This window comes from Mercenaria mercenaria, chromosome 4, assembly GCF_021730395.1.
Source record: "Mercenaria mercenaria strain notata chromosome 4, MADL_Memer_1, whole genome shotgun sequence".
Taxonomy (NCBI): domain Eukaryota; kingdom Metazoa; phylum Mollusca; class Bivalvia; order Venerida; family Veneridae; genus Mercenaria; species Mercenaria mercenaria.
The window spans coordinates 62,439,622-62,456,150 of NC_069364.1; the positions used below are offsets into that span (position 1 = coordinate 62,439,622).

Here is a 16,529-nt window from a genome sequence, read left to right on the forward strand (position 1 = left end):
AAATGTCTCCTTGACTCCTCATAAACTGATCAGTAACTCTGTTTTGTAAACATTTAATGGCCTGTTTATATATCCGGTCCATTGGAAATAAACAGGGTAGAGATTTTCATAACTTTATGGCAGTTAAATGTTTGAAATAGAGAAAAAAATTCCTTGGTCTTGAAGTCTGCATTGACTTTCTTATATCTGCACTATGTATGTTTGTATGTCAGTTTGACAGTGTTGATTACTGCTTTCATTTCTGAATTGTCAGGTAAATTGTTGACTTTTCAAGCTTGTAGGTTATGTTCAGATGTTTGTGTATACCTGATATATCTGTAGGTGGTTGGGCCAGACTCTGGCTGGTATTTGTAATAAATTCATGCACTGATGAAGAAATATAAGTAACACTACAAGAATATATTTAACCATTAAATTTCCTTGTCCTTGAAATTTAATACTTCAAAGATTGTTGCGCTAAATGTGTACCCTTGAGCACAGGTCTGCGAGATTCTGATCTAAAGGCAAATGATATAATGTATGTATTAAAAAAGTATTTGTCGAATGATAACTAGCAGCCTATTCAGTGTTGCAGTTATGTGTTTATGGCATGGGTATGAGGCCTTGGTGCCTGAATGGTTATGGGTCATTGGTCAGGATATGAGGCTTACTGGGTGCTTTAGGGTTATAGGTCACTTACCCGGGTACGGGGCCTCGGTGGATAACATATCATTATAGTGGGGCTCATCGGCTGAAAGGTTAAGGGTCACTGACCTAGAATCACTTATTCCTCATCTCTATAGATTTGACTCCCCACATCCGGATGTAGAACTCCTTGTGTAAGGAAGCCATAATGATACAGCTTGTTTGCCAAATGTCTATGGATCTTTCAAAAGCTTTTGGGGTTTTAGAAGCTGGAAAGTCATCATACAATGTAAATGAGTTACAAAACCCAACTTAAAATCAAACTAAATTATCATGGGAACAACCATTTTTCTGAAAGGAAACTTTTCAAGGCAAGTGTTTGTAGGTGTTATGATGGGTTCAATTTAAATACTTCAAGAGGTACTGTTCTGCAAGATGTATATGATTGGTAGTTTTTTTTTTGTACTGGTATAATATTCTTCATATAATCAAATATTTCGTGAAGGATCTTTGCATGTTATGCCACTTGTAAACAACCATTCCTGTCTGGATGCAATATGTTACAGAGGATAAAATGAGAGATAAAACATATTATCTAGCTTGTAGGAACATTTTATTACTGGTGATAATTTTCTGTTTGCAGGTATTAAGTCAAGATGTAAAGAAAGAGACACCATTGCAGTTCAAATTCCGTGCCAAATTCTTCCCCGAGGATGTCTCTGAGGAACTTATACAAGAAATCACACAGGTAACACATGTCCTTTATTTTTGATGACGATTTAGATTATGGTAGCTAAATCTGGCACCTAGTAGACCAGTAGGAAAGCCTTTCTAGGGTCTATGTATGTAGACTAGTCATAGAATGAAGCATTGTATCATATTAAAGTTGCAATCGGTCAAGATTGTGTCTGTATTGTCCTTGTAATGAGATTCATGGTTTGATCTCTAATTGTTAGCACTGAATTGCAGACTGGATTGAATGGCTACATGCCTGCAGATTTACAGTCCTGTCCTCTGGTCAGTTTTCACAGTGGGCTTCCTGTGGGAAAATAAAACTTTTCATAGCTGTAGATTTGCCAAGTGTCAGTTACAGTCCTTGCACTACTGATTATTATGAATCATAATGCAACATTTATACTACCCATTTAACTATTACCATGTTTTCGTGATAAATTAATTCACTTTAGATTAATCTAATGTGCAGAATTACCATAAATTAGTGCAGGGGTTTTCTGAAACATTTTCCCGTCATTGGCCATTAATTAAAATGAAATGGTTTGTGAAAGAAAGCCTTTAAATTGATGCAATTATTTTCTATTTTTACTTTTCAGAAAATGTTTTACTTACAAGTAAAAGATGGTATTCTCAATGATGAGATCTACTGCCCACCCGAGACTTCCGTTTTGTTGGCATCATACGCATGCCAGGCCAAATTTGGAGACTATAATACCGAAGTGCATGTAGAAGGCTTCCTTGCCAACGAAAGAATACTACCAGAAAGGTATTATAGTTTTGTCCTGTTTGATTACATGTAGACATGTGTTCCAAAATTTCATGGAGGTCAGCTTTACCTGTCTCAGTCATGCTGTAGTGGAACAAAAAATGATGCTGCAAACTGCTTCCACTCTTTTTGTTCCTATGAAACTTTTACACATTATCACCTTGAAGTATAGAAGTGGGCGTAAAGTTTTTTTAAGGTTTGGTCCGAGAGTTGCAGAGTTATAGGCCCTTATTTCCTCTGAAAAAGTGTAATTGCTTAGGTATCAGTCTTATTCAGTGATAGCTCTAGTTTTCAGGTAATACAGGGTTTGACATTATTCATTTGCCTACTTGGAAAATTTGATTAAATGGATGAGTATAAGTGTATGAGAAAACTTGAGATCTTTGATATGGATGACAGATAAGAAAATGAAACATTGATTTACTTTCTGCAATGTAAAGAGGAATTTGTTCCCCAGATGGTGTGTTTAAATGTCATTCAGATGTCATATCTTTGTCACATTATATAGATAACTGTTCATTTTCATATTAAGTTTGAAGCCTCTGTTGACAATGTCATGAAGTGTCAATATTTTGTGTTTTATAGAGTGTTCACCCAGCATAAGTTAACGAGAGACCAGTGGGAGGAGAGGATCAAGAACTGGTATGCTGAACACAGAGGCATGCTGAGGTGAGTTAGTTATGTACCTTTAAAAGGTGACAAGAGTTTTATGTGGATGAGGGCTTCTGTTGTAGGTGGTTATGGTTGCAAATTTGGAATCAGATTTGTTGATTTTAGGAAGCAATCCAGTTGGAAGACAGATGTTGGCGGTTCCACCCAAGTGCCTGCTTGTGCCTGAAATAAATGTCTAAAGGGGCATCCAAGACCGACTTCTACTTTAAATAGATTATTCATGCCAGTTTTGACCCCTTGCATACAATATCTCTCGTCATAAAGTAGCATGTTATGGTTTATTACAGAATTTTTATACGCCATACACCTAGATCCAAGGTTAAGGTCAAAGGACGATTAGCTTAACTTCATGTCTACTGGGTTTTGTCTAAACTGTTTGGAAGTTTTTCATAAAACTAGCATCAATTGTTACTTCATCAAGATCATCAGCAAGGTCATAGGTCAAAGCAGGATATTAAGAGCCATAAGTGATAATTCAAATTGTTATTGCTATTGCTTAAGACAAATTAAGTTATGATAAGTCATGAAAACATCATAAATCATCCAGTCTGGAATCTGACTATCAAACTTCAATCATCTAACCTTGTCCGTGGCAAAATGAGTAATGTCCAAAAAAAAAGTAGAAACGAAAAGTGGAATGTGACATTTTATAGCTTTTTTAGGTTTTTCCTAACAAGGCAAATGTTGGTCAGGTTAGCAAAAGCATGAAAATTGTGTACCCACGTCATCAAAATAAGAAACTGTATGTCTGTTTTAACAAAGCATGTCAGAAAATGTGAGAAATCTCATTTCTTCAATGATACAAAGGATTTTATTTTTTTGTGCACAATTTTATCTTTAAAGCAAGTATTCTAATTGCATTACTTTGATAGAGTGCAGATTGCACTTATTCGAGAACTTCCAGATATGTCAGCAAAAATATAGATTCCTTTATAATATAAAATGTCTTGGTATTAAAGAAAAACTTAACTTATGTTTTCAGGGAAGATGCAATGATGGAATATTTGAAAATTGCGCAAGATTTGGAGATGTATGGTGTAAATTATTTTGAAATCAAGAACAAAAAAGGAACAGATCTGCTATTAGGAGTTGACGCTCTCGGTCTTAATGTATATGAAAGTACAGATAGGTAAGAAATTTGTGAAATTGCTTGATGCAAAGTAGGATCAATAAGAAGTTAATAACCAATTAAAGAGATAGTAATTTAGGATATTAGCAATGTTTAAACAAAAGTTACTGCTTATTGTATTAAATTCCTTAGTTTTTCCTGTAAACGTTACGTCCTGTACAGGTATTGTAAGATAATGATACAGTGATAGTATAGAACTCTTTGTAAAATGTTGGAATTATATCATGTTCATCCTGTACAATGTTACATTTGTTTAGGAACTTCATGGAAATTTGATCTTGCGGCTTTGCAGGTACTTGGAACAGCTGTTCGACTGGAGGGTATCAATAACCCGCCTACAACCAGTGATATATTCTATATATATCCGTATTCCACAAATGATAGAAAGAGTTTATTTTAGGCACAATTTTCTTATAGTTGTTTCTGTCAAAAATGTAGTTTGTTGAAATGACAGCATATGCATTACAAGAGTTCCCCAACATCAAGGGGTGTAAAACAAGTTTATAAAGTACAGAGGGAAATTTCCAATCCATTTTGCAAGAATTATATATAAGGAGACATACAGATCAGAACACAGAATTTTTATGCTAAAAATGTTATCTCTGCTAGATTTCTTTTGCAGATTAACACCAAAAATTGGTTTTCCATGGAGTGAAATCAGAAACATATCTTTTAACGACAAAAAGTTTGTCATTAAACCAATAGATAAAAAGGCACCAGTAAGTACATTGTTGTAAAATGTTGTTACCATGGTGACTGTGGAATTTATTCTGATCTGGAACCATTGATGGGGCTTTGTAAATGAAATGGAAATGGGATTGATGGAAAGCTGGCAGGGGAGTTTATATTTTAACCAGTTTTGCATTTGGATGCTGTTGTAGGCATATTACTTAATAAAAAGAGGTTTCAAACAAAAACAACAGAGAAAAATCGAAGCAGAAAAACATATTTTCCCAGAAATGGTCGTTCAGGTCAGAGTAATTTGTTGTGGGTTGATGGTATATTTGGTTTAAAAGTAGTCTTTAATACTTTAGTATTGTAGTGTTCTGTTGTAAATTTGTGTGCTGTGTTTCTTACAGACTAACACCAAAAGTTGGATTCCCTTGGAGTGAGATAAGGAACATTTCATTTAATGACAAAAAGTTTATCCTTAAGCCAATAGATAGACGAGCACCTGTAAGTGAGGATCTCCCTGTATTTACATGTGTGTGTGTTACAGTATAGCCAGAAACTATCTCCCTTTACCTGCTTGTGTCATTGCTTGAAATAGCTCCTACAGTGGCAAGGGGTGACTGTCAAACTGCTTTATCTGCTTTAATATAAGAAAAGGAGCAAGTTAAGTCTTCACATACATTCTTGGCTTTTTAGCTCGACTATTCGAAGAATAAGTAGAGCTATCCTACTCACCACGGCGTCGGCATCACACCTTGGTTAAGTTTTTCATACCAGTCCACAATTTGACAAAGTCTTTTGAGATAAAGCTTTGAAACTTTCAACACTTGTTTACCATCACCATGTTCAGTTATAGGCAAGAGTACATAACTCCGTCAAGGATTTTGGTTGAATTATGGCCCCTTTTGACTTAGAAATCTTGGTTAAGTTTTTCGTACCAGTTCATATTTTGTGTAAAGTGTTTGACATATGGCTTTGAAACTTTTATCACTTGTTCAGTATAATAGTCTCTATCTGTAGGCAAGAGTACATAACTCTGTCAACTATTTTGGCTGAATTATGGCCCTTTTTGGGCTTTGAAATTTGTTTTTTTTTTTCATACAAGTCCACGTTTTGTCAAAACTGTTTGACATATGGCTTTTAAACTTTGAACTCTTGCTTATCATCATGATTGCTATCTGTAGGCAAGAGTACATAACTCTGACAACTATTTTGGCTGAATTATGGCCCTTTTTGGACTTTGAAATTGGTTCAGTTTTTTGTACAAGTCAGTGTTTTGTCAAAGCTATTTGACATGCAACTTTGAAACTTTGAACACTTGTTTATCAACATGATTTCCATCTGTAGGCAAGAGTACATAACTCTGTCAACTATTTTTGCTGAATTATGGCCCTTTTTGGACTTGGAAATCAGTTAAATATTTCATACCAGTCCATATTTTGCCTAACCTTTTTGTCATATGGCTTTGAAACATTGACCACTTGTTTACCATCACAGTCTACATTATGTAGGCAAGACTTCTTAACTAGGCAAAGGACTTTAACTCAGTTTAGCCCTTTTTTGACATAGAAATAAGTTAAGTTTCTCATACCATTTCATATTTTGTCTAAACGGTTTGATATATGACTTTGAAACTTTGAACACTTCAGACTTTGAACACTTCATTACCATCATGGTCACACATTGCCATTTAGAGCAAGACTTATCCAAATCCACAAATACAGGAACATTGTTTGTCTAATCTATCTTTTTTTTTGTCTGAAAATCTGTGGTAATATTTTGACCCAATTCTTCCATCAATTCTTCGAATAGTCGAGCATGCTGTCATCCGACAGCTCTTGTTTAAAAATATCTTTATTGAGAAAAGATGGAGGAATATTTTCTCACATAATCATAACATTAAACTTAGACATGAAAAGATATGGCTCTCTGATGAAAGTTGTTAGCATGCCTGTGTCAGGAAGGACATGCATTATATTCAAAATGATTCGTAACGAATTTAAGAGATAGATGTGGAAAATCGGATTGATAAAGCTGTTTTAGGAAACTGAAGTTATTTCAGGCAATGACTATTATTGATACCAAACTACAAAGTTATTCAGGATTTGTCAGCATTGCAATTAGTCATGCCTAAAGAAAAAAAAAAGAAAAAGAGAAGTATTTTTGAACAGTTGCCATTATATTGCTGTAATGACAGTAAAAATAGTGTTTTTAAATGAATCTTATCAGAACAGACCCATATCTTGGTTGCTTTGCAGTTTGGTATAAGTTGACAATGTAAATTGCAAATTAAGTTGTATGTTTTTATGGTCTTTGCACCTATCTCTTTAAGGATAAGTGCAAGTTTAGTGAACTTATTTTATTTGAGCAAATAATTTGAAACATATACCACAAACTATACAGGTAACAAAAGTTTTTCACTGTTCAGAGCTACAGGAATGACAATAAATCTTATTATATAAGCGGCACCATGAGAAAACCAACAGTGCATTTGCTACCAGCATGGATCCAGACCAGCCTGTGCATCCATACAATCTGGTCAGGATCCATGCTGTTCCCTTTCAAAGCCTATTGCAATTAGAGAAACTGTTAGTGAACGGCATGGATCCTGAACAGACTGCGTGGATGAGCAGGCTGGTTTGGATCCATGCTGGTCGCAAACGCACTATGTTGGTTTCCTCATGGTGCGGCTCAAATTTTTTTATCAAGAAATATTTACGTTTCCACCCTTTATATTGAAAGGGCGCTATATAAATCTGGTATAATAATAATAATAAAGAAAATAAAGTTCATATATTCTTATAAACAACATTGGTGCAGTTATATCAGGGACAACACTTTTGGAGAGATTTCAAATGTGATTTGATGCTGTTGACCAAAAAAAAATCTCATCATTTGAAAAGGCAATCAAAATTTCAAAAAGAGGATTGAATAATAGCTAAAACGTCTTTCTCTCATTGTAAAGCTTAAAATGAATGAATACAACTGAGATCTTTCATTTGAGTCAGGAATATTTTGATTTGAAATCAGGATCTGTGTTTTCATCAGAAGGAAAATTGCAATTTAACTTTGGGCAGGTCTTTTGGCTGTTCTATCAGTTAATTGTAAAGATTGGTATTCAAAGAATTTTGATGGTTTTCTTATATATTTTTTTGGAAAGAAGCCTTATATTTTTCTAGTGAGCAACTTAGAAATTGAAATATTTTTAGCTCATCTGATTTTTTGAAAAAAAATTATGAGTTATTGTCATCACTTGAGCGGTTGTCGGCGTCTGCGTCGGCGTTGCCTGGTTAAGTTTTATGTTTAGGTCAGCTTTTCTCCTAAACTATCAAAGCTATTGCTTTGAAACTTGGAATACTTGTTCACCATCATAAGCTGACCCTGTATAGCAAGAAACATAACTCCATCTTGCTTTTTGCAAGATTTTTGGCCCCTTTTGTACTTAGAAAATATCAGATTTCTTGGTTAAGTTTTATGTTTAGGTCAACTTTTCTCCTAAACTATCAAAGCTATTGCTTTGAAACTTAAAATACTTGTTCACCATCATAAGCAGACCCTGTACATCAAGAAACATAACTCCATCTTGCTTTTTGCAAGATTTATTGCCCCTTTTGGACTTAGAAAATCAGTTTTCTTGGTTAAGTTTTATGTTTAGGTCAGCTTTTATCCTAAACTATCAAAGCTATTGCTTTAAAACTTGCAACACTTGTTCACCATCATAAGTTGACCCTGTACAGCAAGAAACATAACTCCGTCCTGCTTTTTGCAAGATTTATGGCCCCTTTTGGACTTAGAAAATATCAGATTTCTTGGTTAAGTTTTATGTTTAGGTCAACTTTTTCTCTTAAACTATCAAAGCTATTGCTTTGAAACTTGCAACACTTGTTCACCATCATAAGCTGACCCTGTACAGCATGCAACATAACTCCATCCTGCTTTTTGCAATAATTGTTGCCCCTTTTGGACTTAGAAAATCATTTTCTTGGTTGAGTATTATGTTTAAGTCAACTTTTCTCATAAACTATCAAAGCTATTGCTTTAAAACTTGCAACAGTATTTCACCATCATAAGTGGACACTGTACATCAAGAAACGTAACTCTATCCTGCTTTTTGCAAGAATGATGGCCCTTTTTAGACTTAGAAAATCATGGGTGGGACAATATTTCTATTACACAAAAAAAATCAGATGAGCGTCAGCACCCGCAAGGCGGTGCTCTTGTTGTGCATTTATATGGGTTTAAACCACCTTGAGACTTCTGGCAAACTGTCTAAGAATTGCTAGCATGATTTTATGGATTTTCCAGAAGTCCCATTGTAGTTTATACATTATATGTAAACACAAACAGTAACATTCAGTCCTTTAATAATTTATAAGCTGTTGTATGTTTAACTATGTAGTTATGATCTATATCTAGCATGTCCACTAAATTGATATCTGCATGCCAGATTTATCAGTAATTATTAACTTGTATGGGTCAACATAAAAACAGACATTTATGCTTGCCAACCTTTATATGGAAGGGTTATCAAAAACTATATTTTGAGGTCTCAGAACGAAACTAGTCTATCTGCTTCTGTTTCTATATACACTTAGACTAATTTTGCTGAGCTCTCGATTTGGGGTTTCTACCTAGCTAAATAGAGTGATTTGGATGTTCTTTTAGCTTTGAGAGATTTTAACCAGCTTAATATGGAGTGTTTGATATGGAGGGTTTGTACTAAGCTTAATATGGAGGGTTTCTACGAAGATAAATACAGGGGGCTCGATGTAGACAGTTTGTGCTAAGCTTAATATGGAGGGTTTCTACGAAGATAAATACAGGGGGCTTGATACGGAGGGTTTGTACTAAGCTTAATATAGAGGGTTTCTACCAAGCTAAATACAAGGGGCTTGATATGGGGGTGGGGGGTGTACTAAGCTTAATATGGAGGGTTTATACACTGAGGGGCATGTACTTGTTCTTCCCAGGAAAGATGGCTTAGAGTGTATCGGTGCTATACACGGGGCATGTTAAAGAACCAGACTGTCTATTCTCAAAGAGCTAGGCTAAGTTAGCTGGACATCTAAAATGGATTTTAAATACAAGGGGGCTTGATTTTGGGGGTTTGTACTAAGCTTAATAAGGAGGGTTTCTACCAAGCTTAATACAGGGGGATTCTACTGAGCTCAGCACATAGGGTTTCTACAGAGGTCTTTATGGAGGGGTTCTTCTTAGTTTAATATGGAGGGTATTTACCAAGCTTAGTATTGGTCAAGAGTTTAACTTGTTGGAACATAATCCATTTTCTGTGAACTGATGATTTTGTTGAAAGAAATTTAAACTCTGCCTCACACTTGTATCATGTGAAAAAGTTGTCTTTCACTTTCAAAAGAACTATTTACTGCTGCTCAGAAAAGAGTTAGTATAGCTGTTGCAGCAATTAAGGGTTTAAGATTGAACGGAGCTTTTGCACAAACATACCATAGTTTGTTCTTTCATCAACAAACTGAATAGTTACGCTAATGTATAGAATCAGTATATATTCATATTCATTCTGGTCATCTTTCTCTTAAAAATTTACATATCCATATTAAGTTGAATTTGCACGTGCAAAGAAAAATACTTTGGTTGAAATAATATTCTATACTTGCATGTTTGGCATGTGATAGATATTATGATATGTACTTCTTTTTAGCTAACCTGTCACATAGTGACAAGGTGAGCCTTTGTGATCACCCTTTGTCCGTCGTCAGTCCGTCCGTCCGTGTGTCGGTCAACAATTTCGTGTCTGCACGATAGTGGTTTCGTTTATGATTTTATTTTAACCAAACTTGCACACAACTTGTATCACCATAAGATCTCGGTTCCTTTCTTGAACTAGCCAGATCCCATTATGGGTTCCAGAGTTATGGCCCCTGAAAGGGCCAAAATTAGCTATTTTGACCTTGTCTGCACAATAGCAACTTTATTTATGATTTGATTTTTACCAAACTGGCACACAACTTGTATCACCATAAGATCTCGGTTCCTTTCTTGAACTGGCCAGATTCCATTATGGGTTCCAGAGTTATGGCCCCTGAAAGGGCCAGAATTAGCTATTTTGACCTTGTCTGCACAATAGCAGCTTCATTTATGATTTGATTTTAACCAAACTGGCATACAACTTGTATCATCATAAGATCTTGGTTTCTTTCTTGAACTGGCGAGATTCCATTATGGGTTCCAGAGTTATGGCCCCTGAAAGGGCGAAAAATTAGCTATTTTGACCTTGTCTGCACAGTGGCAGCTTTATTTATGATTTGATTTTTACCAAACTTGCACACAACTTGTATCACCATAAGATCTCGGTTCCTTTCTTCAACTGGCCAGATTCCATTATGGGTTCCAGAGTTATGGCCCCTGAAAGGGCCAAAATTAGCTATTTTGACCTTGTCTGCACAATAGCAGCTACATTTATGATTCGATTTTAACCAAACTTGCACATAACTTGTATCACCACAAGATCTTGGTTCCTTTCTTGAACTGGCCAGATTTCTTCATGGGTTCCAGAGTTATGGCCCCTTAAAGGTCCAAAATTGGCTATTTTGGCTTTTGCAGCCATATAGAGACTTCATTTATGGTTTTATTTGATACAAACTTCCAAAATAACTTCAACAACAATTATTCTTTGATTCCATGACAAATCAGATCCAAGCGTAGGTTCAGAGTTTTTTTATATCTGATTACCTCCCCTGATTGTAATCAAAATGGATTTATATCAGTAAGTACTTATAGAACTTATTTGAAATTTCATTATTGTCATTAGTTGGACTGAGTCAATCAGGGTAGATAACTATGGACTGATTTTATGTCAAATTACCTCCCTTTATTTCAAATTAAAATGTCTGTAACCAATGAAGATACTGATATGAAATTTCATTTATGTCAACAGATTTATTTGGCAGATCCTTCTTTTCTTCACTTACAATAATTTTTTTTTAATTACTTCCCTTTTACGTTACTATAAATAGCTTATTTTTAGTAACTTTTTTATTATTGGCCGTAGGGAAAAACCGAGACCACTTTTCTGTGGTACAACATGGATGGTACCTCCAATTTGTAGGTGTATTTTGACATATCTGTACCTTGTAAGAATTTTTTTTTTCTTTTTGGTTAAATTTCTTCCCTTTGTTGTTACTGTCCTTTGGACTTAGATATTTTTTCTGAGGACCTTCTTGTCCTCAATTGCAATGATAACAGGTGAGCGATATAGGGCCATCATGGCCCTCTTGTTTATGAAACTTTATCTGGAAGACATTTTCCAAAATTAATACTTAATATATTCTTATAATGTATCTGTTTGTGTAAAGCAGGGATCAGCCTAGGTCAAAATTTTAGGGAGAAGTGACTTCTCCCTCCACAGAATTTAGGGAGAAGTTGAGAAATTTAAGGAGAAGAATCGGCATAGCATTCAGTTTCTTGCCTATATATATCCACTTTCTGTGGGTCTAGCTGTAACTTATAAACAGTAATTATTTAAGGAAATTGATTCTTGCATTATCATTTTCATGAATTTCTAAATAAAAGTATAAATTTAGTTATGAAAAAGTCGCCTTTAAATTTTTATCCGAAATTTACATGTCCGAAATTCGTAAATTTAACAGGTGCACGGTCAAAACGGCGTGAAAATTTTCATTAATGTTTCGATTCTCGTACTTTTATAATGCCTGATTTTTGCACCAATTTGTTCAGATTTATACATTTAATTTATTCATTTATTAAATTTTTCGAAAATAATACCAAACTCGTAGTTAATGGTGATCTTTTTACAATATTTTGTACGGCAGTTCTGACGTCCGCGAAATCATTTTTTATCCACAGTACCCGAGCCGTTCATTTACAGAAATTGACCGTAATTATGGTAATTGAAATAATTTTTGAAGTAATCTTTAATAAAATGAAAGAATAATATACAATTGTTGCATAAAATCATGCTCTCGTTAAGTTTATCGGCTTTTTGCACACCGATTGAAAATTTTCAAAATGGCGGCGGTTTACAATATTATTGATTGACACTGTTAGATATTAACGCTACGATTGGCTGAAGTTTGACAGGCGAGTTGGCGGGGTTGACTATGGATTTATCTATAATTTAATCTAGAATATGCATCCAAGTTTTGCAGATAATAACTCGCTGAAAAACTCGGCGATTTGGATTTCGCCCGGAGGTGATAATTAGGCGAAGTGGCCGACTTTAAAGCGATGATATCGCTCAAATCGCCTTGTAGGCTGATCCCTGTAAAGCTTTTACCTGTCTCTGTTTGTAATGTTTCCATGACTTGAAAAATACACTACTTTTCCTATTTCCCATGTAAATAAAACTTTTAATGAAACTTGATCTGGAATACATCACATTAACATATTTTTAAGTGCACTCTGTGTTAATGTGTCTGTTTGTTTAGAGCTTTTACCTGCCCCTGTTTATCGTAATTTTTCCCTTTTTCCCATGTAAATAAAGCTTGCTATAAATTTACAACTATTTTCTACTTGCTTTTCTTGTTTCAATTGATTTTTGGTATTTTTGCCTTGTCTTTGGTTTTACATTTAAAGTTTATCATATAAATCTGCATAAGGTCTTTTCTAAGCATGGTTTGAGCATGAAATGGTTAAGTTTATCACTAAAATACATATCTACAAAACTAAATTGCCTTTTATTAGAAGTTCATATGTGTTATTTTTCAGGACTTTGTATTTTATGCACCTAGATTACGAATCAACAAGCGTATATTAGCTTTATGTATGGGTAACCATGAACTTTACATGCGTAGAAGAAAACCGGATACGATAGAAGTACAACAGATGAAGGCTCAAGCCCGTGAAGACAAAATGGCCAAACAGACAGAAAAGGCTCGTCTTGAGATTGAGAGACAAAAACGTGATGATGCAGAACAGAAGAGAAAAGAGCTGGAAGATATGTTGGAAAAATACAAGGAGGAAAGTGAACGCAACAGAAAAGGTAAAAAAAAATGATTACACAATGTGCTTCTTATTATTGCTGATGAGCTATTACCTCTTTGTGGAGTTAACTGTTATTTCTCTTTTGTATTTGAAATATAAATATTTACATTTGCCCTATCCTTTTCCATTGAAAATTGTGATGTTCATTTCGTATGAACAGCAAAAGGAAAGGCGCAAAAGTTATGTCAACGCTGCTTAGAGGTAATGGGCAGCTGTTTTGACGACGTCCGCTTATAGTCAGGGAGAAGGTTCCTTAGACGACGTTGCAGTCATTCCCTCTGGTGAACAGAATGGCCGGGAAGCTGATTTTAATGTTAAATGCAATAAAATGTGTGCAATTTATAATTTAATCTTGTTTACAATTGAAAAGGAAATATAACATAAATACAAGAAATGAAAGGTTTTTTTTGGTGTTCATGCAAAATGGACAACAGAATAGGATCAGCAAATTAAACATGAATTGCTAGCACGATTCATGGATTTGACGGTCCTATTTTGCAGTTCATTTCGCATGAACACCGAAAAAAATTTCATTTCTTAAATACACACCCATTTTCATAATGTTATTTGTCTAAAAGGTTTTTGTAAGGTAGTTGACTTGTCTCACAGGTTGTAAAAAATTGAATTGTGATGCTGTTTGCTACAAACTGGTTTGTCAACTGGCAGACTGCCAAGTTTATGCAAGTTGATTGTAAAGTGTGTTACCTTGTTTACAGCTCTGGAAGAGTCAAACACCCGTATTGACAGTCTTTCGAAGGTTGTAGATGATTACAATAAGGCACAGGAAGATATTGCAGAACAGAGACGTAAGGCTGAGGAACTGGAGATGCAGCTTCAGGAGACAGCACACATGCACGAGGAGGAGAAAGCCAGACTGGTATGTTATATATCACGGATACACTTAGTAACACAAATAAGAGCTAAATTTAGAAAATTAATAGTGAGCTTTGAGGTAATGCAAAGTCATATCCAGACTAGTATGTGAAATGAACAGGTTTCACAAATATTTTCTATTGCATGATTGGAACAAAAAGTCTGTACATTGATTTAAGAGACATTATGATCTGTGGTTTGTTGTGCTTTGCAAAATATTTAGAGGTTCATAGATCAAAAGTTTGGTTCAGGGTTAGGTCACTTGGTGTGTCAACAGGTCTTGTATTGGCCGAATTGTCATAAAAGTCACAAATTTTTGTAAACCATATGACATATAAGTTAATGACCACAGTGTCATTTTAATATGGGAGTATTTTTAACGTGGGTGAATGATGCTAGAGAATTTTGTGAACACTTTCAGGAGAGGGAGTACCTTGCAGCAAAGGCAGAAATTGAACAAAGTGAGTCTAAACTGACTGAGAAGGATGATGAGATGAATCAGATGCAAGCAGCATTGGCAGAAGCTAAGGAGCAAGCCCAGCGTGACCAGGAGGCTCTCTTGCAGGCAATGTCACAGATGCACGTCAAGGATGAGGAAAGCGAACAAGACCAGGAACATGGAGGTATGAGCAAGGAAATATCTTTAAGTTGTAATTCTCTTAATGTAGGAGGTAAAAACTAGATCACTCACTGTTTTAGTTGTAACAAATACCACGTAAGCGCGTGTCACCGCATTATCTTATTGAAGCGTTTGCTGACTTGATCACTCATGATCATATCAACAGGCGCTTATTAAATTATTACACTGGCGATATGGTCAGCATGTAATAAACCGAATCTGGTCCAATTTTCAAACAACAACTGTTGATTTCTCAGACTTCCATCATAAATTCATTCCTTCCCCATGTAGAAAATACTAATAACATTAAAAAACACCATTTTCATTATAAACTAACGATCTGATAGAAAGTTTTACATGACACAAAATTTTATCCTTCTGCAGTCTGTTTCATACACCGGTAAAACGAGATCTCATTCAGTTCCCACGTGATGTTGGCGAGATTTGCTCTATATGCCTTTCAAGTTGCTGATCTATTTATTGTACCCCCCCTCCCCGACAACAAAGTTGTAAGAGGGGTATACTGGTTTCAGGTTGTCCGTCTGTCCGTTGACACAATTTAATAAAACTTCACACAAGTGATCAGTAACAACAGTAGTTGTGCGTGGGGTATGTTAGGTTCTTTCCGAAAAAATATTTGCAGAGTTATGGGACTTTGTTTTTTGTTACTATACTATATACATAGACACAATGTTGTGCACACCATCTCTCCTGATCCCCTTGACACAGTTTAATGAAACTTCACACAAGTGATCAGTAACAACATTAGTTGTGCATCAGGCATGTTTGGTTCTTTCAGAATTTTTTTTTGCAGAGTTACGGGACTTTGTTGTTTTTTTTACTGTGCTATATACATAGACACAATCTTGTGCGCACCATCTCTCCTGATCCCCTTGACACAGTTTAATGAAACTTCACACAAGTGATCAGTAACAACAGTAGTTGTGCATGGGGCATGTTTGGTTCTTTCAGAATTTTTATTTGCAGAGTTACGGGACTTTGTTTTTTTGTTACTATACTATATACATAGACACAATTTTGTGCGCACCATCTCTCCTCATCCCCTTGACACAGTTTAATGAAACTTCACACAAGTGATCAGTAACAACATTAGTTGTGCATCAGGCATGTCACGTTCTTTCAAAATTTTAATTTGCAGAGTTTAGGGACTTTGTTTCTTGTTAACATACTATATACATACAGTCTGCATATGCAATCTTGTGCACGCCTAATCTTTCAAACGCTTGCACACAACTTAATGAAACTTCACACAAGTGATCAGTGCCAACCCTAGTTGTGCATGGTGCATGTTACGTTCTTTTAGATAAATATTCTGCATAGTTATGGCACTTTGTTTTTTGTTACTATACTGTATACATACAGTCTATATACATAAAGTCCACATAATTATGCAATCTTGTGTGCGTCAAATTGCAATGTACTGTGTCAGTGCATGCGGG

The 16,529-nt window shown here is 35.2% G+C and overlaps 1 protein-coding gene across 4 annotated transcripts in view; it reads left to right on the forward strand.

Annotated features, from left to right (window-relative positions):
• LOC123551918 (radixin-like) overlaps nt 1–16,529 on the forward strand; it is a 55,703-nt gene that overhangs the window by 26,228 nt on the left and 12,946 nt on the right. For 3 of the 4 annotated variants that reach the window (XR_006686501.2, XM_045341215.2, XM_045341214.2), the window contains exons 5-12: nt 1,268–1,372; nt 1,956–2,125; nt 2,711–2,794; nt 3,780–3,926; nt 4,549–4,645; nt 13,302–13,575; nt 14,294–14,454; nt 14,872–15,073. Coding sequence is in view for 3 of the 4 variants with exons in the window: in XM_045341215.2 (XP_045197150.1) it covers nt 1,268–1,372; nt 1,956–2,125; nt 2,711–2,794; nt 3,780–3,926; nt 4,549–4,645; nt 13,302–13,575; nt 14,294–14,454; nt 14,872–15,073 (1,240 nt within the window). In the remaining variant the exon portion in view is untranslated. Of the gene's footprint in view, nt 1–1,267; nt 1,373–1,955; nt 2,126–2,710; nt 2,795–3,779; nt 3,927–4,548; nt 4,646–5,005; nt 5,103–13,301; nt 13,576–14,293; nt 14,455–14,871; nt 15,074–16,529 lie in introns of all 4 variants that reach the window. The other variant, XM_053541477.1, reaches the window with a different exon arrangement.